Genomic DNA, 23,901 nt, shown 5'->3' with positions numbered 1-23,901 from the left:
AAGTGGGCCGTGATACGATGAAAAAAGGCCGAAGGAAGAGGAGTTTCACAATGAGGTCGACGGATAGTTATTGAAACTCGCAACTGTTTGCCTTTCAACGATTGCTCGCCTACCAAATGATGATGAGGCGTCACTGGTCACGTATTACACTATTGCTATGGGGCAGTTTGAGGACCCGTGAGATTATTGCTGTAAAAAAATCTCGGTCGAGAAATCGCACTGTAAAAACAAGTGATTGCCGGAAACATCATTTGCGCAGCCATAGGTTGCTGTGAAATGTTATCTTCGTTTTCCACAATTTCGTAATCGCTTATGGAATACGTTTACTCTACTTGGAACCAATAACAGCATATACTTTTGCCAGCACTCCCTGTGTTCTTATGTTAATAAGTATACAAGCCTGGAATAAAGGAGCGTGTTAACGTTGTTCACTTGTGCGAAAGCTGTTGCTCACATGGTGACTCCCATGGCGAACATGCGGTCGTAGTCCTCGCGCGAAGAGTGGTTCGGGATGACCATGCCGTTGGTGATGACCACTCGAGGACTGGGCCGGGGTGACGGGAACAGGCCGAGAGGGTGGCCCGAGTACATGACGAGCGTCTGCGACTCGTCCATCTTGGACAGATAGTTCATCACCAGCCAGAACTGCAGGCACGGCAATACGAAGCGATATGGAAATGAATGACCACGATGTGGGCGAGCAAGTTAACGTACAATTGACTAGGCTATGAGGGAATGCAACTTGCAAGTCTGTTAACTTGCTCGCAATCTTCTTTCTCTAGACGCACACGACGACGACGAAACGATGCGACCGAATTTCCCTTAAGGGCAATTATCGCGGTGCGAAATATTATATAGTGGCTCCTTATTATCGTGTTCGCGATATAAACGTTCTTGCTTCTCTTGTTCCGCTAGATTAGCGTAGCGCTGCCTATACCTGGCTGTTCTGGCGCATGACGTAGAAGCAAGGCTTATTTGGTCCAGGAATGTTTGCAGTCCGAGAGCAGGAGCAGCTTTGCAGGGTGACGAGTGGCACCCGGCGTCCAATCATTGTGCCGGATACATGCAGGGGGTGGAGCTTCGGACTTTGTTGCGGGTGGTGTGGCCTTCCTTCCCAGACGAATCAGGACCCCAGAATTATCGTACGATCACGTGACTCACCCTAAATGAACCCTTACTGTATATATAAAACAGACTGGTTATTTTCAAACTCTTAAGCTAGCTTACCACTTCACGCGCCTCACAAAACCAAAGAATTGAGTGTTAATTTAAATTTATTTAGTTAACTAATGTATACACCCTCGCGATTTTTTTTCAATATTATAGCCATTACAGGGTCTAGATTAAGATTGTTGGATTATTTTGCCGGATGTAAAAGCGACATTTTTTTCAAGGTAAACCTAAAACTTGAAGATCATTGCCCGACCTTGTCCAGACCTTCTTATATAATACTTCGCATTATCAATACTTATATTGCGCTAGTTGCTTCAGCTATATAGTTGATTCAGCTCTATAGCAATAGTTGCTTTTGTAATTTCTATGATATTTATTCGCTCCAGTGTGCCTTCCTGGAGAGCGGAGGGTCTCACTCACATGCTTATCTGTGCCGACTAAGCGCGAGGTCCTGGGATCGAATCCCGGCCACGGCGGTCACATCTCGATGGGGGGCGAAATGCGAAAACCTCCGTGTGCTTAGATTTAATTAGGTGTACGTTAAAGAACCCCGGGCGGTCCACATTTCCGGAGTCCCCCAATACGGCGTGCCTCTTAACCAAACCGTGGTTGCGGCACGTAAAATCCCGTAATTTAATTTGTTTTTATTTTTACCTGTGCCCAGTTGGAGAACACCTGTCCGTTGCAGCCGTAGGTGACCAGTTCCTCGGGAAACTGAGCCACCTTCGGGTCCAGGTTGTTCATGATCATGAGCATCACGGCGGCGGTTTGCTTCGTCTTGGCCGGGTACTCGTGGATCGGGTACGCCCTGCGACCGAAGTGGAAAAGGGAAAACGCGCGTCAGCAGTTCAGTTGTCGGTCTGCCAGAAGCGGTGTTTTGAGTTCGTGTTGCCGGAGTGATAATTTGCGACTTCGTAACGCGAACTGGCGGGAAAGGGTCACGGGGGTCGCGTTACTTCGACAGATCGTTTCGGGGGGTCACTTTCAGTTTCGCTTGGCGCAAAACGCGCAGCGCGGCTCCTGTTGTAACGCCGGTTTCCCGAACCTCGACCGGCGTTACTATTGAGCAGCGTGGCGTTGTCGGCGGGTCGCAGGTGTCCGGTCGACCATGGCGACCAGGCAGGGACGAGACGATTTCTAGTGCGAAACTTTGCACTGTTTATTCAACGGTTGGTGAAGGACATAGAAGAAGAGAATGAATGAATTTTAAGAAGTACATTGCGGGGCCCCTTAAATAGGCCTGATAAAATCGTAAGCGGGATCTTGCTCACGTCAACGTAACGCGTGACATGCACTGAGTCCCTTCGGTGCTTGTCGGCTGCTCCCACTTTCCTAGGCGGCGTTGCACTTGCTTGCCTCCGCTCGCGGCAACCCGCGGGTCGGGGATCGTAGGCGGCTGATCCTTTCTTCGAGGCGACGTTGGTTCGCGCAAAGGGCCTCCCCTAGAGTCGGACAGTTCGCTTAAAGGGCCTCTCCTAGAGCCGCACAGTTTGTGAAACGGGCTCTCCCCTTGGTCGCACACACACGAAGGAGCCCGTAAACACTGCGGGGCGCCCGCCAGACCGGCAACCACTCGAGACAACCATAGCAAATTAGAAATCCATCCTCCGTTTCGGTTGAGCAGGGTCTTTGAGCATCCTTTTTGGCCTGGGTGTTACACGCCAATCGTAACACTCCTCACTAGAGCAACGAGTATCCCGCGACTGAACTCGAGTACAGTAAGACGTCAAAGTGCGCGCGGCATTCATAGTACGTCATAGTACGTCAGTTCGTACGTCATTGCTTTCGTCACGCCCACTTCTGGTGGTTCAGCGATTCAGCTTGCTCGCACACCCAAGAAGGCGATCGATCGATCGAGGCCATGGCTTTAGTCGATAAACGCACTTCCTTATGGTACATTTTTGCGAAGGCTTACCGTTGCATCTAAAACAAGCTTTTGGAGAGAAATGCGAAACAGGCCTAAATGACACAAACACATCAAGCAAGATGAATGGCAGAAACAAAAGACGCCCTTTGCCATTCCTCATTAGGTATGTACAACACAAATTCAGTTCTAAAGAGACTTCCAAATGTGGCAAACATATTTCACAATGAATTACTAGTACGAAAACAACACGGACGATCTTTTAGCGAGCAATCCAGCCGACAAAAAAGATATGCGACCTTGTTATAAATTTAAGTGAAAATAAAGCAGCGACAAGTACAAAGTATATTAAAGCGAAAGAGAAACTCAGGAAAGAGAAAGAGAAATTATAAGAGAAACTCAGGTCCCTTGTTACGCAGAGCTCCTTTGGATCGTCCGTGACATTCCTGCTGGCTGCGATGGAATTTCGTCCCTTCAAATTCAAATCGAAACCTTTATTTGCACATCAAATGTCGGGGAGCGTAGGCAAAAAAGCCACCAATGGCAAGTCGAAGGACTGCTCCCCGTAAACGTGTCAATACATTGCCAATTTTTGCCAAGGAAAAGCTTTTGTGTTTGATCATAACCTGTCTTTGTGTTCGCGCATAGAATTTCTTTTTATACGCTTTTATTTTGAGACAATAAAATTATTTTGTCGATCTTCTGTCGTTTTCCTTCCTAGTTTGCAAATTATTTTCTTAGCTTGTGACTTTTCTTTCGTTTTATCTGTCGTTTTCTTATATTTTGCAGTTGCGTTTTCTCGAGCTAATATTTTTGATTGGCGGCTGTTTAGCAGCTAAACTTATCATAGAGCTAATAAACAAACTCAGCATCGATCTTTCTGTTCATCCCCACTTCGAGCTCTGTGACCGATCATCGCGCTGTGCTTCTTGTCACTTTGGCACCAATCTGTCCGCGCCCAGGGCTGCAGTGCCTCCTGATTGATTCTCCCATCCGTCACTGCGCTGAGGCCAGCGCACGCTGGAAGCAGGCTCTATACTTGAGACATCGCAGCCATCCATCCGCGCACAGGGTTCATGCATTGAGGAAAAGCAACGTAGCTGTTCGACCTATAGCGCGACTATAGAAACAGGCACAAACCCGAAGAGCAGAGGGAGACAAACAGACGGAAATCAAGCTCTTATCTTCGTCCGGTCTTCGGTTTTCGATATTGTCTTAAGTCGGCCTGTAACGTTTTGGATCAAGTGTATGACCGGCTGGCCCAATCTTTGACGTTATAATGAACTGGTCGAGTTGAAGCTTAGCCAGCAGAAGCGCGATAGCAGGACATTGAAAGAAAGCAAAAAAGAGAGAAAGAAAAAATGGTATAAAGAAAGCGAATGATAAATGAAAGGCGGAGACGTTAATCATGCAGAGTGAGCCCTTGGTGCACTTGTGGCAGGAGAAAGTGAATAAAACATAAGCGCCGCTGTGAGGAGATTACACGAAATAGTGTAGCTCGCTCTGTTTTGTTGAGATCATTAACAAGCTCTTTGGGTTTCCGCTGCACGTTGAACTTTTCACAATGACGACAGCTCTTAAATGTCCTTGCATCCACTTGTGCAGTTGTATATTATCGTGCTCCATCTGACAGCGCTGGTGCAGGGCTTGGCGCTGCCATGACTATAACCCGATCGGTGTACGAAGCAGTCCAGGCGTCAAATGTCGAATTCCACCACATTGCCAAATTCGCCATCTTGAAAGCTCTGATTGGCCCTGGAGGTTGCTACAGCGTCTCTGATTGGCCCACATTGAAATGCGGCCGCAGTCTTGTCGGGACACGAACGGCATCGTGATTAGACGTGCACAGCGCGTGCAGGAGTACGACAAGAGCACGAGCGCACATACCACACAACGCGCTTCTGCCCGGCTCGTGTTCGTGCTATGAACGTCCAATCATCGGAACCCTAGCCCCCCTCCCCCTCTAAGAGCAGAACATTCTACTGTAATGTTCAACTGCAGTTGCAATTGAATCTTATGAAGTGCACTTAGTTGTTATGCCGTTGCTAGAAACATGTATGCTGCGCACCTTTTCAACGTCCTTTCTTTTTAACATAACTCAGAGTTTCTCACGAGGTGCTGTTTATGTCAATATCAATACGAAGAATACATACAATGAAAGCGCTTGCGTTGGTGCGATATGGGCGCGTACTCTGGGCGTGTTCACAGGTGTAGTTGGCACTTAAATTTAGCGTAATATCTTATAAATGTCGCATGCCAACTGAAACGCACATGTACGTGCACGAATTATTATAGTCATTCGTGTGTGTGTGTGTGTGTGTGTGTGTGTGTGTGTGTGTGTGTGTGTGTGTGTGTGTGTGTGTGTGTGTGTGTGTGTGTGTGTGTGTGTGTGTGTGTGTGTGTGTGTGTGTGTGTGTGTGTGTGTGTGTGTGTGTGTGTGTGTGTGTGTGTGTGTGTGTGTGTGTGTGTGTGTGTGTGTGTGTGTGTGTGTGTGTGTGTGTGTGTGTGTGTGTGTGTGTGTGTGTGTGTGTGTGTGTGTGTGTGTGTGTGTGTGTGTGTGTGTGTGTGTGTGTGTGTGTGTGTGTGTGTGTGTGTGTGTGTGTGTGTGTGTGTGTGTGTGTGTGTGTGTGTGTGTGTGTGTGTGTGTGTGTGTGTGTGTGTGTGTGTGTGTGTGTGTGTGTGTGTGTGTGTGTGTGTGTGTGTGTGTGTGTGTGTGTGTGTGTGTGTGTGTGTGTGTGTGTGTGTGTGTGTGTGTGTGTGTGTGTGTGTGTGTGTGTGTGTGTGTGTGTGTGTGTGTGTGTGTGTGTGTGTGTGTGTGTGTGTGTGTGTGTGTGTGTGTGCGCGCGCGCGCGCGCGCGCGCGCGTGCAAGCGATGCGTGTGCATCTCCAGCCCCGTTACTGTGCGTAATGAAGGACAGCTCACTTCATGGCAATGGCGGGCACGAAGCGGTACATGTAGATGTGGCCGTAATCCGAAAGCTCCTGCGCGAACTCCGGCGCAAGCGTTTCATGAAGTGTCTGAGGGAAATACCGCAGAGCATTCTTGAGGGCCGTCTGAAAAAGACAAGAAAACCTGTCAGCCCAAGCACAACCGTGCAGATGGTTAACCAGCGAAGCTGAAAGGTGCGGCCCCGGTGTTTATCACTGGGTAAATCCCGACCGGTTCATTAAAGTATTTCTCAGTTATCGGTTACGTCTTTGTGTTTCTGATTGATTGATTTATTTATTTATTTATTTATTTATTTATTTATTTATTGATTGATTGATTGATTGATTGATTGATTGATTGATTGATTGATTGATTGATTGATTGATTGATTGATTACGACGAACGCGTTCGCACGGTAGTACCGAGGAGCGCCAACGGGACAGCTGTGGAAGACGACGCTGGAGCCAATGTTGACGATAATAGTTTTTTCTTTTTTCTACACGTGGATACGATACTGAGGAAAGCAACCCTTGACAGCTTCGCTGTAAACAAAAAAGAAGGGGTTGGGGGGGGGGGGGTGAGAAGCGGAGATAAAATGCGCTTGTGAGAACACTGCTTATAAATTCGAAGTGTGTTTCGCCTTGCGACGCACTTTATTTCCAAACAAAGGTAACTAAGAGTGTATTTCGTAGACTACTTGGAGTTCTCCCAAAACGAACATCAACTCATCATCATTGTTATCCTATTTAATTATATTTCCGTATGAATACATTTTCCTGAGATCTCCGATTACCGTAATCATGCATCTATCCTCGACTGCAGATTTCTATATATTCCCTTGCTCCATCTGATTTCGTGCTGCCCTTGAATCCGTTTTTCTTCTCTTGGCAACCATTCTATCACTTCGGTAGGCCACCGGTTATACGTTCTGGGTATCACATGACCTCCCCAATAGGTTTTCTTCCTGGCGTCAGTTTTTGATTTAAATCAACCATTTTCGTGAGCTCTCTATCCCACGCTACAATCTTTATACACCTTATCTCTACGTCATGGTTTGTTTGTAGTATATAGTCCATAAACAACAACCGGAAATACAAAAAAGGAAAGCAATACATTCGTTGACTGCCCATGGTTGTCCATGGGTTTCATGGAAATACGTCTGTACGCGTTTTCTATGGACTGCCCCGACTGTGTGATGATAAACAAGAAAAAGAGTTTAAGCGGTGCTCATGATCCTTTTCGAGCCCACTTTGCTGGTTGCAAGTCTACGACGCAGTGCATACGAAGGATGGGCATGCAGACGTCTTTAAACAACCGTCAAAACGGAACAGAACGCGACCATCGCAGTTGTCATTACGTTTCGATCAGCTCGTACGGATCCTATACATTCTCCTCATGGCGCGGCTGTACGTTTGCTCCGATGTTCGAGAATTGTTCGTTGATCTTCTTCAAGGTTTCGGATTCGGCAAAAGCCGACGTGACACTTGAAAAAGGAAGTGCTGCTTGTTTAGCGCATGCGGACATTCAGTTGTACGGTAATATTTTTAGACTACATGGACAACTGTGTGGACGTTTAGACAAGGCTTTCAGCTGCAACTGCAAGAAGTGGAAGTCATTCACTTATTTCTGTCCTGTAACCGGATACCAAGCGTCTGCTGCAATTTGTGTCTCTTTCCCGGTGTTTCACCATTGCTTAGTGACGGCGATCCCATTACTTGATTGTTCTCTAAATGTTACACTGCATCATTACGTTTAATTACATTAACGTTAAGCCTTCTACGTTCAGTGCACAGGATTCGTCGCCGCTCCGCCGTCGAATATCTCACACCCTTAACACTAGAATGCCGCGCAAAAACCATTGAGACACGGCAAAATTTGAGGTTCTGTTCTCTCTCTCTCTTATATATATATATATATATATATATATATATATATATATATATACATATATATATATATATATATATATATATATATATATATATATATATATATATATATATATATATATATATATATATATATATATATATATATATAGCAAGAGGGAAATATGCTGCTGAATTAAATGCTTGCTAAGAGTGCTCTACAACTTTTTCATTGCAAGTTTTTTTCTTCTAACGTTAATACTTGCTAAGTTGGTTAACTAATCTTGACTAATTGTGCAGTTAAGCTGAATGCAAACAAATAGTGTGACTTGTTCCATACAGTTACCCACAACACGCATTTGGGCACGTCCGCCCAGGAGGCTCCGGTATAATTTTATACCTTGGCTAAAGTTAGCTGAGACACCCTGTATACTACGCTTCCATTACCTCACGTGTGAAGTCAGATGCTTGCTTCCGCCGAGAATCTCACCGAAACATGGTCCACACATGCAGGCGCCGAAGCGTACGGACGTGTAAATAATACGCAGGTGTAATATTGCTGTTTTCTTTAAGTTAGGTCCTATGTTGCTAAAACGTTAGAAAGTTGCCAAAATTAAGTTGCGTCAAAGTTGCTTGTATATCATTCCACCTTTAAAGATGTAAAATATTTTACAAAGCAGTTTATTTCCACAAGTTCTGCCTGCGTTTGCCTTCCTTGGCACCGATTCTCTTACTCTGTTTCCATTATTTAGTGCTCGTATGTTTGCTACATTGCTTTTTGTTGTTGTTGTTGTTGTTGTTGTTGTTGTTGTTAAAGACGTGCACTGCACCAGACTGCTTTCGTGTATAATTTCTTTTTTTTATCGATACGTTCGGCCTTTCAAGATATTGCAGGTCGTGGGTCCCTGAAACGCCATTAAAGAAGCAAATAAAAAATAAACAACAAATCAACAGTTTGAGTGCGAGCGAATATTAAGAAAATACGAAATAACACTATAGAGAATTCAATACTATCAACTGAAATATTACTCTTATCTTATGATCGCTGTACTTATCGACACACTTCGTATTTACAATTTCAAGAGACAGACTATTCCGTGCCTCCGCCGGTTACAGAGGGGATGAGGGGGGGGGGGAGAGAGAGAGAGAGTTAAGAAGACTTCAATGTGCTGCAACTTATGATAATTGGTCTCATATGCTTATAATGATTCGTTCTACATGTGTGTCGGTGAGACATTTTTGTGCATTCATCTTTATCTATATTCACAGAAGCGTGACATAACGTGAAAGGGAACCTCGAAGCTGGGTGTATCCTCAGGGTTTACAGAGCAGCATGACTCGTTTATCGAGAACAAGAATCAACGTCAGGACGTACCTCGGTCTCTTCCGATGTGAGCGGAGCACTTCTATTGGGAGCGTGGGCAATTTTGGGGTTCCTCGACCTGGGCGGAGGCAGAGGGTCCAGGGGCAACCCAGAGCAGGTCTCTCTGAGGGTGCTCATCTTGCAGATCTCTCAAGTGGCAGTCAATTCAACTTGGTAATCAGTTGGACCGGCAATCAGTTCAACAGCTAATCAGCTGAACTGGCGATCGGTTATATTGGTAATCAATTGAAAGAGAGTGTCCGCTCAGACTTTCCGGAACTTCTCTCTGTATGGCGACGGCTTTCTTTGTTCGGGAAAGAATAACAACTTTATCGTTGCGACTGGAACTATATAAAGGCCAAGGCCTTAGATACGTCAGGGGCTACACAGCTGCTGCGGCAACTTCATCGGCAACAATGCCATTGAAGACAATGCCAGCCGCGCAGCCAGAGTTGCTAGCGTGCGTTTCTTCCTTCTTCCTAGCGTATTATGCCGTTCGCGCGAATGCGACAGCGCATCAAACCATCTTATTGTCGCGTCGCGTTCAAGCAAACTGGGACGACGCACTTGGAAGAAGCAACACGTTATGTGATTCTAACACGTTCAATTGTAATTGCAAGAACAGATGTAGGCGCAAGCAACGATACGTCAAAATTCAAATCGATGCGCGAGACTCCTAACCCGCCTTCAGACGATCCACGGCTATCTCAGAGTGGTGAAGCCACGCCTGTGCTCTGACAAGCCACGAAATTATAAAGTGGACTCACTCCGCGTTGTTAACGTCCCAGGAGATAAGTGTCATCAGGCGCCCATCCGCTTCCTCAAACGGCATCACTTGATTCATTCACCGAAGTGTTAGTTACAGACCTAATTACAGCGATGGACTGCACTTTCGAAACGTGAATGCGATAGAGTTTTGAGACTCAGAGGCGAGCAGATGACTGACTCTACGTACGTGATATGCGTGCCGCAAACGTGCAGGAGAAGCACAAAAGGCAAACCTTTGAAACTACAGATGGCGTGTGATTTTATCTTGCCTATACCACAAGTTGACGGCTGCATCAAATGCTTTTGAATCGATATGTACTGATAAGGGTTGTTTTTTCGAAGAGTGCCAAACATTTCTCAAAATGAGCTACTCAAAAAAGAAACTACGATTTTTCAGAAACTGGATAATTCGGAATGGTAGACGTCGGGAAACAACAGTTTGTGTTCTATTTCTTTATTTTTAGAATAATCAGTTAAATAATAATAAATGATCTATTTATGAGGCGCAGTAAAGCGGCTACTGACAACGTAAACCACTTGTAGCTACTGACGAGGTGATCTCATTTCAATTTACAAATCTCGCAAGAAGTCCTATTCCTAGCCCCTACATCGCGCGGAAGTTTCTTACTTTTTTTCCTAGGGAAACGAACTTAGCTCTTGACGTGTGCAGAAGACCGCGCGTACGGGTGGTAAGTCTCTCTTTACTAAAGAGCTTCCCATCACACAACCACAGCTAAAGATAAAGCTAAGGCGGTACAAGGCCGGTGCGTTCCGAACGATGCCAAATGCTCTACTTCGCCATACAATGGCTTATGTCTCAGGTCTTGCTGAGCATGCTACTTGCGGCAGGTAGCGTGCCATCCCTCGTTCTGGTACGCCGCACTTGTTACGTTCTGGCTGTGTGTGTGTGTGTGTGTGTGTGTGTGTGTGTGTGTGTGTGTGTGTGTGTGTGTGTGTGTGTGTGTGTGTGTGTGTGTGTGTGTGTGTGTGTGTGTGTGTGTGTGTGTGTGTGTGTGTGTGTGTGTGTGTGTGTGTGTGTGTGTGTGTGTGTGTGTGTGTGTGTGTGTGTGTGTGTGTGTGTGTGTGTGTGTGTGTGTGTGTGTGTGTGTGTGTGTGTGTGTGTGTGTGTGTGTGTGTGTGTGTGTGTGTGTGTGTGTGTGTGTGTGTGTGTGTGTTTTCTACCCTCTTTGCATCCCTTTCTACCGTCTTTGGGTTCACCTCTTTTCACCGCTTCACCGCTCTTCACCTTGTCCTCTCCAGCAGTCTGCCCCGAGAGCAGGCTCAGGTTGAGTCACGTTTCCAATGTCAGTAGCCGGCAGTCTAGCTTGAAGGCAAACGTCTCCGCATTTTTCATATATAGAGAGAGAGAAACGAAGAGGGGAAGGTAGGAAGGTTAATCGATGACGTGCACCGTTGGCTACCCTATACTGGGGCAGGGGTAGGGATAAGAGGGAAAGATTAAAAAATCCGGGGACACCTAAGGACTTCTTGTGAGTTTTGAATGCGAAAGCATAAATGCCCATTGGAACGCCGCTGAGCGGTCCTTCGAGTTATGAAGTCCCCGCGGGCAAACGAGGTGTTGTAATCGCACCGCTGGCACGAGTTGTTGGGAACTCGGCGCTGACGCCCGTTGTTGCACCTGGGTCGCAAGCCCCAAGGGTAGCGTTGGCCTGGCGGCCTGGGGTACAACTGGAAGCATCCGAAGGTCCCGGCAAAGCATGAGTCGACTGGTAACAACAAAACAACTTGTTTATTCTAACATCGCAAAGAGTTGGCGGTCAGGTTGACCGAAGTAGAGAGACGGGAGTGCACGTTACTCAACAGAAGAAATCGGAGCCTCTTGGCGTCCGGGGGCAGCTGCTTTTATACTCTCGCAGTTGAGGGCAAGAAGGAACCCCTCTATAGACGAGCACGTGACTGTGCCGCTCGGGCACAATGGGATAAGGTGGCGCAGCCGTCGTGCCGGCGCCGCTGGGGCACAATGGGAAGAGAAGGTGGCTCATACGTCGTGTCGGCGCCGGTCAGACCCCCTCGCTTCACAGTTGGGGGGGAGCTCCTCTCCCCGGCTGCCGCGCTTCGACAAGCGTGGGCACCAACATGCACATACACACACACACGCACATGAAGACACGTGGCATTAGAACAGGCCTGGACGCGCTTGGCGGGGAGGCGTAGCGGCGGCGCCGAACGGGCCAAAATGTCTGCCGCTTTGAACGAAGCCCCGGCGTCCGTTGCATCCGCGCCGGCTTTACCGCGCGTCGTAGGCGAAACGTAACAGAGGGCGTTGAGACGCTTGGCGCATTCTGATTTGGTCCTATCGAGGCGCTAGAGCCTCGGTAAGACAAAGCTTGCGCGGACAAGGAACGCGCAGATAACACAGGCTTCTGAGAACGAGAGAGAGTGACGTGGCGTCGCGGCGACGCCCTCTCCCCTCAGGCTACACCTGGCGCGCTATGGCGGCAGCATGTGTTCCCTTTCGCCCGCTCTGCTCCGTCCAGGCACGCTCATGACGGGGCGCCGCAGGCAATGGAAATTAGCTGCCGTTTTGCTCCTACAAATGACAGACGCCGGCTTTTGTGCTCAACGGGTCATTTTATGCTTTCGCATCAACAAAAAGAAATGCAGGCTGTAGGAAATACGAGTCTACAGATGTTGGGTAACTGCATGAACAATTTCCTTTTGAGATAGATAGATAGATAGATAGATAGATAGATAGATAGATAGATAGATAGATAGATAGATAGATAGATAGATAGATAGATAGATAGATAGATAGATAGATAGATAGATAGATAGATAGATAGATAGATAGATAGATAGATAGATAGATAGATAGATAGATAGATAGATAGATATCGCACTTTGTAAAGTGACAATCACAAAGACTTGTTATACTGCTTCAATATTTTCTCGAGCTCATCACGCACCACTGATGTTGAGCAAGCCTTTGAGCACAAACGTGACCAGGTTCTCTGTGAGCGCCAAATCGTCCTTAGATCCAGTTGTGCAAACCAACTTGTAATTGTTTCTTAAGTGTTATTTTTCTTTGGCTCTTCTCCCCGCTTCGCGGTTTTTGTTTCTGGCCTTCTATGGATAAATTGAGATACTAGATTAAGTTTAGTTTATTTGCAACAATGTTGCGGGAGAGCAGGAAGAAAAAGCTGCTAAAACTGCATGAGAGGACCTGGCCACCCTACACACATGTCGACATATACAAGGCATTGTGCATGGCTCAGGTACAGATAAAACATGCTTGCGTATGCCACGTGCCAGTAATTTACACAAACATTTCCGATAAACAACCAAATGAAATAAACAATCAGCAAGATTTTACACAGTCATGAATGAGTTCCTGGTAACTATGGTATTCCCAGTAACACCCTCCGTAGTTCTTTGAATGAAATTTGCGAGATATGAAAGGGCTGTTCTCTACTAACTTCATTTAGTATTGTGGGTCTCAAGAAATGTAGCATGTGTTTGCCATAAGGTGTGCGACATTTACTTAATTTGCCAGTGTTCCGGTTTGTCTGTGTCATATTTTCTTATGCTTGTTTCTAGTCCAGCTAGTTTTGCGAGTGCTTCATTACTGTTAACTAAACCGAAGTTGTACTGACGACACAAATTATAATTGTACGTGGAGTTGACCTTAAAGATACTATGTTTTATTTAAAAAGTCTCCCGGGCGAAAAAGGTATGGGAACTTACACATTAATCGAACCACACGCTTTTGCAACAATGCAAGCTTGTTGATATTTTAATTTGTGGCTGTACCCCAAACCAGCACTCCATAGTTAGTTATTTGTAAAAAAAAAGAGAGAGAGCGTTGTAAAGAAGCATATTGAAGGTGCAGGGCATTCAAAAGAAACATCACAGTGCGTCACACCAAGAGTTCTAGATAACTCACTAATGGTACGGTTCCCGTGATCACTACTTGCCACTAGAAATAAATAAAATAAGCAAATATGTCCGATGGTGGGTTTCGAATCCTGATGTGTGCTCGTGTGGGCTGAATTACAGATTTAGCCATTCCAGGAAATCTGCGGTCTTAGTTCTCCAGAGGTCCTGCGTAAAGGGGGGCGTGGGTAAAAACAGTGTTCCGGGAGAACTCAGTGAAGCAACCAAACATGCTTATCATTGTGCAATTCAGTAGTAGAAAGTGTCACTGACGCTGGCATTATCGGAGCACGTACGCTGCGAGTATAGTATAAACATACAGCACTGGAGCATCCAAGCTTCAGAGAGTGTGCTCAGGCTGTATTATAAACAACAGCTCACAAAGGCGCCAACTTCGCAGTTTTTTAAACTTGAACTTTTTTTAAACGAGGTCGTATAGGCGTTTTTTTATGAAAGCACTGCGTATCTTCAATTAGGATTATTCAGTATTTAACTGTTGCCATTTCTTGCGACGCAGCAGCGTAACCTTTAGTACATACTTAAGAACAATACTGTAGCTATACGTACTTAATTGCTAAAGCTGAACGAGGTATGTTTCATATTGGAAGCCTAAAGAACGGCAACCTGCATTGTTTTTATCTCACTAGAGCAAGACAGTTCCAAGATACATGGCGCTATTTCCGAAATAAAAGAACAGCTGTCGCCAGAAAGAAGCGAGTTCGCTTCATATCTTCGTTATTAAAAAAAAACGTCGAAACAAAATAAAGTCGCATGGTCGTACTTTTGCCGAAACAACGTCAACAAACGTTTGTGCCAAGTTCAGACAATTGGCTTACGTTCTGCGGTGACAGGAGAAAAAGAAACAAAGGCACTGCGCTGCGATTTCCTTTTTCAATGCCATTCGAATTCCAGAAACTCATTTGTTAGTGCACTTTTTTTTGTAAGACTACATAGGGCGAGGTTTCTAGAGAGATACTTGACTCACTCGCACACAAACAAAGGCTATGTGCGCGTGCATGTCTTTCAACCAGGGTGCGTGAACGAGATATTTGTCGTTCTAGTTTTAGTTTCGTTCCACTGAAAAATGTTCCGTTCCGGGTCAGCTCCGGGCCAAAAAAAGAAAGCTCCGTAACGCTTCATAACGGTTTTAGTTCGAGTGCAAAAATTTTCGAAGCAAGGTAAACATAGCATTTCTTTTTCTCAATAAGTTAATTATGAATTTTGAGATCACGCACAGCGCCTTGAGTCAAGACAGTGAACATGACCTCACAAGCAGCACGACATCTAGTGTACTCGCCGAAATGCGACACCCCTGCTCCCATAAAACGAACTGAAACGAACATAAAGGAACGATTAAACTTCGGTAACAAGGCGTTGTAACCGTAGAAAACGAAACTACACAAGCTCTTTAGCGCGCAATCCCTGGGTTTTGCTAAGATGTCAATCTGCCAGTGCACCGAGAGGCAGGCTCAGATTAGTGGAGCGCTCGACCGGATATATCGCTCGCACTATCCCCCTGCCTGAGATATGAGCGCTAATGCTGACGTTGCCTGACGTCGGTTGTTTCAGATTACCGACTTTCCCTTTGAACGGAAAGCTGATAAAAAAAAATGTTTCGTTTTCACTTCGAAACAAGATAATAAGTAACGTTTCGGTTACGTTTTCGTTCCGATCAAAAACATCGGTTTTTTAACGTTTTTGTTGTTGTTGTTTTGCTGTTCCGACACACTGCTTGGAACAGAGAAACAAACGCTCACTGGGCAGTTATCGAAAAACGAGAACAATGTACAATGCAATTCACTCTCAATAGCAACACAACTGAATTTTTGTGATGACTTTCTCAAGCGATGTCTCAACGATGTGAGGGTACCTCAACAGAACAAGAGGCGTGTAATCGTGCGTGTGTCACAACGCAGGAACAAAAGTGCACTGCGTAGTTATCGTAAAAATAGACATGTATAGAATGCAACAGAAAGTCAATGGAATTACAGCTAATATTTCGTGATAACTTTTCAAGTCCTGTCTCTTTTATGTGAGCGCGCATCCACAGAACAAGCGGCACGTACGCGTGGATGTTTCGCAACGCAGGGACAAACGCGTGCTGCCAAGGTATCGTGGACAAAGGCCCATGCATATTACAACAAAAAATCAACAGAAACGCAACTAACATTTTGAAACTACTTTTGTAAGTGCTGTCTCTCTCATGTGAGGGCACTTTAACAGGCTAACGCCATAGAAGGGGTCGTGGATGATGTCCAAAGCATTGCCACTCCATGTACTAATTTGGCTGGACTTATCCATATCGGAGCACTCATTATCCATAAAACAGCGCCGTCGAATTTCCTTCATGTCGTATCGTTGGTAGCCGTTCCTGAAGGTGTTAGCGCTAACAAATGCGTCGTTTGAAGTACCCTCCGCAGCGAATTTCAAGCAGGAACTTGGGATAATGCCGCCTCTACAAGAGCATGTAACACACATTGGCCATGTACACCATTCCCTAGGAAAAACCAAGCGTGACATTTTGCTGCATATCAAGAGAAAGCCTGTTGAATGCAACAGAACGTCAATAAACACGCGACATAGTTTCAATAACTCTCTGAGGGTTGATTTCCGCGATGCATAATAAATGAAACATGGAACACGATGAAATGCAAAGCGCAAGTGATAACGTGCCATGTAAAGGAATTCTTGTAGGCCACTGTTCAATACCTTCTTTTCAAATAGAGTGTTTACTCACTCACTCTTGTGGGATAGAATGGATAGTTTATGAAAATGGAGGTGTGAGCCGTTTGTAACTTCCTCGCCAAAATCGTGTGTGTGATAACTTTATTTGGAATCCGGCGATTGGGAGGCCCGGACCTGGGGCCGCCTAGATGGCCACTGGGAGCTGCTGCTCCCGTGCGGCTTCCTTGGCTCGCTGGACAGCCCAAAGTTGGTCTTGGAGTTCTGAGCTGAGCAGCACGGCCGACCACCGCGCCCGTAAATTTTCTGGGGAGACTGCCATTTTATTTTGGTGTATTTCACATCCCCACAACATGTGTTGAAGGGTGGCTCTAACTCATTGAATCTCGCAGCAAAGTTTGTTGAACGCAACAAGAGGTCGATAGAAACACCAGAGAGAGAGAGAGAGAGAGAGAGAGAGAGAGATCAGATGATAAAGGAAAGGTAGGGAGGTTAACTAGGACTGAGCCCGGTTGGCTACCCTACACTGGGGAAAGGGAAAAGAGGACGGAAAGATTAAAAGAAGAGAAAGTCTACTGGGTATATCGTTCGGTCACTCAGTCGAAGTTTGGTAAGGGCTGTCTGCCTAGTGTAAAGACACCTTAACAGCGCCATACGGGGTAGTTCGAGATAGGCAGAGGAAAAGTGAAAGAGACAAGAAGGAAAGACAGAGGTGCTAAACAAGGTTTCTCGCGGTTGGCTAACCTACACGTGTGGAAGAGAAAAGAAAGGGGGTAAGAAAAATGAGTAGGAAAGTGATAGGGTGCGCCCTCGCAAACGAATGTCCAGTCACTAGCGCTTATCTACACTCGCGGACAGCTTTCTGTGGCAATGAAGGCAAAGCTATGGGGGCGGAGCTTATGCACATGTGTTACCGTGCCAAGTAGTCCGCCAGCGTTTGACAGTGCTTTTGGCTGCTCGGAAGAGACCTGAAACGACGCAGTTTCCATGTGCGACCGTTTCGCGTTTGCTCAGACGCGGAAGAGAAAAGCTGCAAAATAGGTAAACTTTTACACTCACTGGTCTGTTTTGCCCTATTTAACTGCTGCTAATAAGGTGTTTATGTTTTTTTTTCTTCCCTAGCTTAATGTAACGTGGATGAAAACACGGGACTCTTTTCGGAAGTGAGCTCTCTCTTGTTCGCGCTTTGCCTCCGTAGCTTTCCCCTTCATTGCCACAGAAAGTTGTCCACGAGTATAGTCCGGTTGCTTTCAAGAAGCGCATTAGCTCTTTGGTTGCCTTGTTCATACTAGAGGTCCGTGCCCTGGGTTCCAGCATCTTAGCTTCCGAGAACGGTGTGTCGTCTAAGCGGCTAAGACACAGAACATGTCGATGAGAGTTATAGGTTGGACAGCGACACGTAATGTGTTCCATGGTGTCATCCCATCTGCAAGAGTTGCATACAGCGCTGTGTGCCCTTCCGATGAGAAATGGTGAAAATAGGATAAAGGGGTAGAGAGGACACAGGGAGTAGCTAGAGGACGGTTCACAACGTATGAACCGAGCACTGAAAGGCTTAAGGTACAACAGAGTGTAATATAGCAAGTTCGCGTTTATACGAGTGCTTCGAAGGGGACACGACCATCTCAATGGATGTATGAGGTAGCCTACTGAAGCTACACCTCAAGGGCAATGTCTGTCACGCAACGTCACGACAGGGAGAGAGAGAGAGAGAAAACAAGAAGTGGCTGCAGCATGACCCTTATGGAGGAAGTATTGGATTTCTCAAAAGAAAGAGAATGCCAATTTTGCTCGCGCCTCCTTGCTGATAATTATCCTCTTTTGCGCATGCTCAGATGTGGCCAATCACTCCAGAAATACCGTAGCTTCGTTGGTATGACCAGCCTCTGTATATAAAGAGCGTTATGAGCCACACGAACAGGTGCATTACAAAAGCGTAACTTTGTGAAGTTGACCCAGCACAATTCTTCGGTTCAAAGCAAAGCTCCGTAACTCGATCATGCTTCGTGGATTCACACGTCACCGACTTTCACTGCTGGACTCTGTTGAAACATCGCACGACTTCACGGTAGCCATGCAACGTGTTCGCCTTTATACGGGGCTTCTTAGCAGTGACATACGCCGTGCCGTGAAGCCACAATTGAACTCGAAAGTCGCCTATGAGTCCGCACTTCCATTTTGCACTAGAAATTCCATTCTTTTCTTATTCTTTTTGCGAATTATAAGCACAAGGATGTTACTAAATCTACTTTACTGCAGAGCTACGAAGACCGAAATAATCGTAATAATAAAGCGCCAACGCTACAAGCTAAGGAAAGAGAGAGGGATAGACTTTGAAGAAAATGATGTAGGTGGGTTAATCGGAAAAGCGTCCGGTTCGCTACTGTACATAGGAAAAGGGGGCGAAGGGACTAAAACATGAAGAGAGAGGGGGGGAGGGGGTAGCTTTATGTACTTATGGTGCTACGGTAGGAAGAGGCTACTGGTTTGTCCACTCATTCGTTCGACGCACTTTGCTGAAAATTGCCCTCCTCCACCTCCGAGCCCATCGCTGCTTCGTTGAACATTTTCGATGACGGCGTTTGGCACGGGGCTAGTGTTAGCCCTTGCCGCCCTATTGGGTAAATGAACTGTGTTTTAAGCAACCTAGCTAGAGTTTATTACAGAGAAGAGAAACTGCTGACGACCAGGCACCGTCTTGCCAGGCTGAAATTGCTGTGCATTAGCCATGCATTTGGCGCAGTCACCCGCTCGCACCTTTCCATCACCCAGAGTTGGAAACTAAACAGCGAAGAATGGCCAGGACTATCGCTGCGCAGAGCTCTTCAATCTTACGAGTTGCGCAGATCCTTATAGGTGGGCACCGCCTATAAGGATCTACACTGATTTACATACATACATACATACATACATACATACATACATACATACATACATACATACATACATACATACATACATACATACATACATACATACATACATACATACATACATACATACATACATACATACATACATACATACATACATACATACATACATACATACATACATACATACATACATACATACATACATACATACATACATACATACATACATACATACATACATACATTGATTTACAGATGCCTAGGGTGGGGTGAGGCGGAGAGGGGGGGGTCGCACATTTTTTATGTCCCCTATGGACAACGCAATTCACTATAAAGCACACTTTTTATAACAGCGCAAAGAATAAAAACTTTAAATTAGCACCACTTCGAACCCACGCTTTCGTTTCTTCAGCCGGATTTTGCAGTTCGAGCACTCCTTCAAGCAATAGGCGACGACAGAATAGAAAGAACGTTTTATTTTGCTGGTCACTGCTGGCGTGTCAGTCAGTTAACCCCCGCAGTGCATGCCTTCGTCGACAGAGGGATTCTTGACTGAAAAAAAAACGAAGAAAAAAAAAGCACAGGGTATAGGAAGACACAGCCAAATTTCGGCATGTTGTCACATTCCGCCATGTTTGGCGTGTATATATATTTTTTTACCTAATCAGAGAGGACACATCTACCCCGTGTGAGCCATTTGGGCACTTGGCACGATAGCGAATTCGACAAGTTCAGCATAACTCGGCAGTGTCCAGTATATAACACCACGGTTTTCGAAGCAGCGCGTTTCGGAATTGCCGTGGCGGTAGAACGCTTTCATCGCTCCTTAAACCTTCTTTCCCGCCAGCACTTTCTTGATCAGCTGGCCGTCCGCTTCGTTGGGCAGGGTCACGAGCAAAGCCGGGTCATCCTTCATGGCCCGCTGGATGGTCTCGTAGGCGTACTTGTTGCCAGACCAACTCCTGCGGCAAACCTGCCGGGCAGAACAGAGGCCGAGTCATGTCGCGTCGTTATGGGGTTATTTGTGAATTAAGGCATAAAAAAAAAGAAGGCAGCGTAATCTGCGAGGATGAAGCGATGACAACTCTATCGAAGAGCAGGGGTTATAAGCGTTTGTTGCGTCTTTCTAGCCCACTACATATCGTGCGTGCCAGCTGACGTTAGCCAAGCTCTCCAACGAAAAAAAAAGAACGAAAGAAAAGATTACAAGAATGTGGTGTAAGCTACAATTATAGAACCTATGGTGTTTGGTCGTCAGAGGTCTGACGACCGAACATCGTCAGTCTCAAAATCGTATCTCACACCGTGTTTCTTAATTCTCTTTTTTTTTTCAATGGAGAGTCTGGCTAACGTTATCTGGGACAACGCGTCAACGCATCGTCATCTTACGATGGCGTCACATTCGTGTGACATGGATGACAAGGAGGAAAATAGAAAAGCAGAAGGCAGGGAGGTTAACCAGAATAACATCCGGTTTTCTACCCTACACCGAGAGAACGAGAAAGGGGAAAACAAAGATGACAGGGAGAGAGAGGAGGGAAGGAAAGAATAAAATTAGCGGTTAGTTCGCTGACGCGTTTTAAACGCTGCTCTGGAAACGCAGAGGCGTGACGTCACGCCAGTGGTACAACAACCCGTGAATTCAAAGCGAACTCACCCCGTTGTTGACGTCCCAGGAGAGAAGCGTCGTCAGCCGCCCGTCCGCCTCCTGAAATGTACAATCGATATATAGATAGTCTATAGTTGAGTGATTGAATGAAGTGTCTGTCCTTCGCGAAACTGGGGACATCGATGTCTACCTTTAAACATCAATGCGTAGAGATAGAGCGATAAATGCGATATAGACATCGATGCAATAGAGTTTTATAGTGCTCGGAGACCTGTAGACGATCCCATGATGGACGAAATGCGCACAGGAAAGGCGGACAGAAAGCGGTAGCGACAAATCTTTGAACCACCGGGTCATGTCATTTTACATACCGTGAGTTGACGGCTGCACCGCATGCATTCGAATCAATATATACCTGTATATTGGCGTCATCCGTACAACCATGAAAAATTGGTGTTGAAAAAAAAAGTAAAAATAACAAAAGCCGCTGCATTATCTCGACGGTGGTAAAAAAGAGTGCAGCCTCTACATTTATAAAGTTTTTTTGTTTAAATTTCGTTATTTCATTCGTTCGAGTAACGTACTTGTACATGTAGTTTGTTTTAGGCCAGCAAGTACCCTGTTGATTATCGGTCCGGTTATTAAGTAGGTTACTGAAGTACTATAGCGCCAAACAGACGACACAAGAAGAGACACGGACGAGCGCTTACACGCTCGTCCGTGTCTCTTCTTGTGTCGTCTGTTTGGCGCTATAGTACTTCAGTAACATGCACCAACTAGCCCAACAAAAAGTTCTGTTGGAATTAAGTAGGTACCTTTTGATAATGAACTAATAAAGCTGACTGATTGATTGTTTGATTGATTGACTGTACGGGAGAAAAGACAGTGAAAAAGCAGGCAGGATGAAGTGGGTCGTAACGTTACTTAGCGTGAAAAAAGAACTTAGATGATAAATATAGGCAAATGAAAAGTACACATCTGCACGTGGCGCTCGAATTCCATCACATCAAGCGGCCTTGCGCAACCGGGAAGCCACAGACGTGGCTCCCATCGCACTAGTTGTGAAAAGAAGATCCCATATGATATATATAGACGAAAAAATATATTGCTGGGTGCTCGAATCCTTTAGCGTCAAACGGCTACAAGCGCATCAACTGATGAACCACAAGACCTGGTTTGTGCAAGTCCCTATAACATTGATTGTCTCTTTTTATTTAATGCATTAGCATTAGGAGTGTGAAAGTTAAAGAAAAAAAGTGTATGTGAAGTGCGGCAAGCCGGTCACGCGGTATAGAGGAAATGGGAGAGCTTAGGGGAGTATATATATATATATATATATATATATATATATATATATATATATATATATATATATATATATATATATATATATATATATATATATATATATATAATGAGCAGGAAGGGGTTAACCCAGGGGCCCGATTTTTATTAATCATATCATAAGAAGCCAACAAACAGTGACACCAAGGAAAACATAGGGGAAATTACTTGTGCTTACTAATTGAATTAAAGAAATGATAAATATAATGGAAATGAAAGTGGATGAAAAAGACATCTTGCCGCAGGTGGGAAAACGATCGCACGTCTTCGCATTACGCGTGCGATGCTCTACCGATGCTCTACCTACCGCGGCGCCCTTCTCCCATCCACTTTCTTAGGTATTTATGTGTTACTACTAGCTCGGAGTGCTAGCCAGCACCATGCACCACTCACAAACCTTGGCGGTAGATGTGAAGCATTTTCTCTCTCTCTCTCTCTCTCTCTCTCTATATATATATATATATATATATATATATATATATATATAAAGCTCCGAACCCCCGTCATTTGCATGCACTTCTCAAAGACGCAAGACGTTAGTCGAATGAGCTCCTCAACAACATTTGCAATGTGGTGAACGCGATTTAAGTCATGAATTCGGGACTTCAAAGGGGTGCGAAATAATGCTAACGAATTTCTCTCGCGTTTACCGCTAAACTGCCACTTATAATTATTTTTTTTTTGCCCACCTTTCATTTTCGACCGCGCACACTGACACTGATCAAGAAATTCGGTGGCCGAATGGAACGTCACTTTTGTGTTGTCTGTGCTAAGAACTCAATTTTTGTTATCTCTTTCTGCTTTTGTTTAATGTGCTATCTGTGAAAAGTCTTTCAAATACAGTCCATACACCAGGCTACGAAGAACTTTAGATATAGTATTTTTTGTGAGTTATTTATAACATTTTTTCTGCTATTGACAGCCCCGAATTTGACGGCGAACTGCCAAATAGCTGCAATGTTTCATTCCATGAGTCACCATCCTTCATTGATTTAACGTTGTGGAGAAGCCGGCGACATATCCACTTCACTCTGTTACCTTACATACGCCTTGAGAGCGGCGTTACATAAGGGCTGGGTATACGTCAGGACGTAATTTGCACAATACACCATTAAGTCCATGAACAAGAAATTACACTAGCTATAGCGTCAAATAGATAAAACACAAATACACGGACATAAATGATACAAGCTAGGAGTACACGGGCAGATAAGACTGGCAAACGTAAGCCACAGTTGTGTTACTGTTGCCAACATTTCCAATTCGTTATGAATAAATGAATCAACAAAGCATTAGACAAAAGAACGACTGCTCTCTAACCTTGGTTCCGTCGAGGACACAGCCGAATCCTCCGTTGATGACTTCTCCCCTGCAAAAAGTAAAAACAAGATTGAAATGCACGGTGACATGCCGGAACGTCATGTGGAGACACTATAGGTCACAATGAGTTTTATGGAACGTCGGATGCCTCCAAAATTCATCATATACGGGTAGTGCGCGTTTGAGGACGTAAAATCAAGCCTTCAAATTG

At 45.3% G+C, this 23,901-nt stretch overlaps 2 protein-coding genes across 2 annotated transcripts in view; both read right to left on the bottom strand.

The window, feature by feature from the left end:
• LOC142585373 (urocanate hydratase-like) overlaps positions 1–9,525 on the bottom strand; it is a 46,594-nt gene extending 37,069 nt beyond the window's left edge. Inside the window, exons 1-4 of the mRNA XM_075696093.1 lie at positions 9,210–9,525; positions 5,961–6,091; positions 1,828–1,981; positions 455–645 (exon numbers count right to left, since the gene is read on the bottom strand). Coding sequence (XP_075552208.1) covers positions 455–645; positions 1,828–1,981; positions 5,961–6,091; positions 9,210–9,335 — 602 coding nt within the window. The 5' untranslated portion in view covers positions 9,336–9,525. The remainder of the gene's footprint in view (positions 1–454; positions 646–1,827; positions 1,982–5,960; positions 6,092–9,209) is intronic.
• Positions 9,526–19,875: 10,350 nt separating this feature from the next.
• The window catches only part of LOC142585374 (urocanate hydratase-like), a 34,659-nt gene continuing 30,633 nt past the window's right edge, over positions 19,876–23,901 (bottom strand). Inside the window, exons 20-22 of the mRNA XM_075696094.1 lie at positions 23,691–23,739; positions 21,075–21,125; positions 19,876–20,390 (exon numbers count right to left, since the gene is read on the bottom strand). Coding sequence (XP_075552209.1) covers positions 20,244–20,390; positions 21,075–21,125; positions 23,691–23,739 — 247 coding nt within the window. The 3' untranslated portion in view covers positions 19,876–20,243. The remainder of the gene's footprint in view (positions 20,391–21,074; positions 21,126–23,690; positions 23,740–23,901) is intronic.

The sequence above is a fragment of the Dermacentor variabilis genome, chromosome 6 (assembly GCF_050947875.1).
Source record: "Dermacentor variabilis isolate Ectoservices chromosome 6, ASM5094787v1, whole genome shotgun sequence".
In the NCBI taxonomy this organism is placed as follows: domain Eukaryota; kingdom Metazoa; phylum Arthropoda; class Arachnida; order Ixodida; family Ixodidae; genus Dermacentor; species Dermacentor variabilis.
This window is presented reverse-complemented; position numbering and strand designations above follow the sequence as displayed.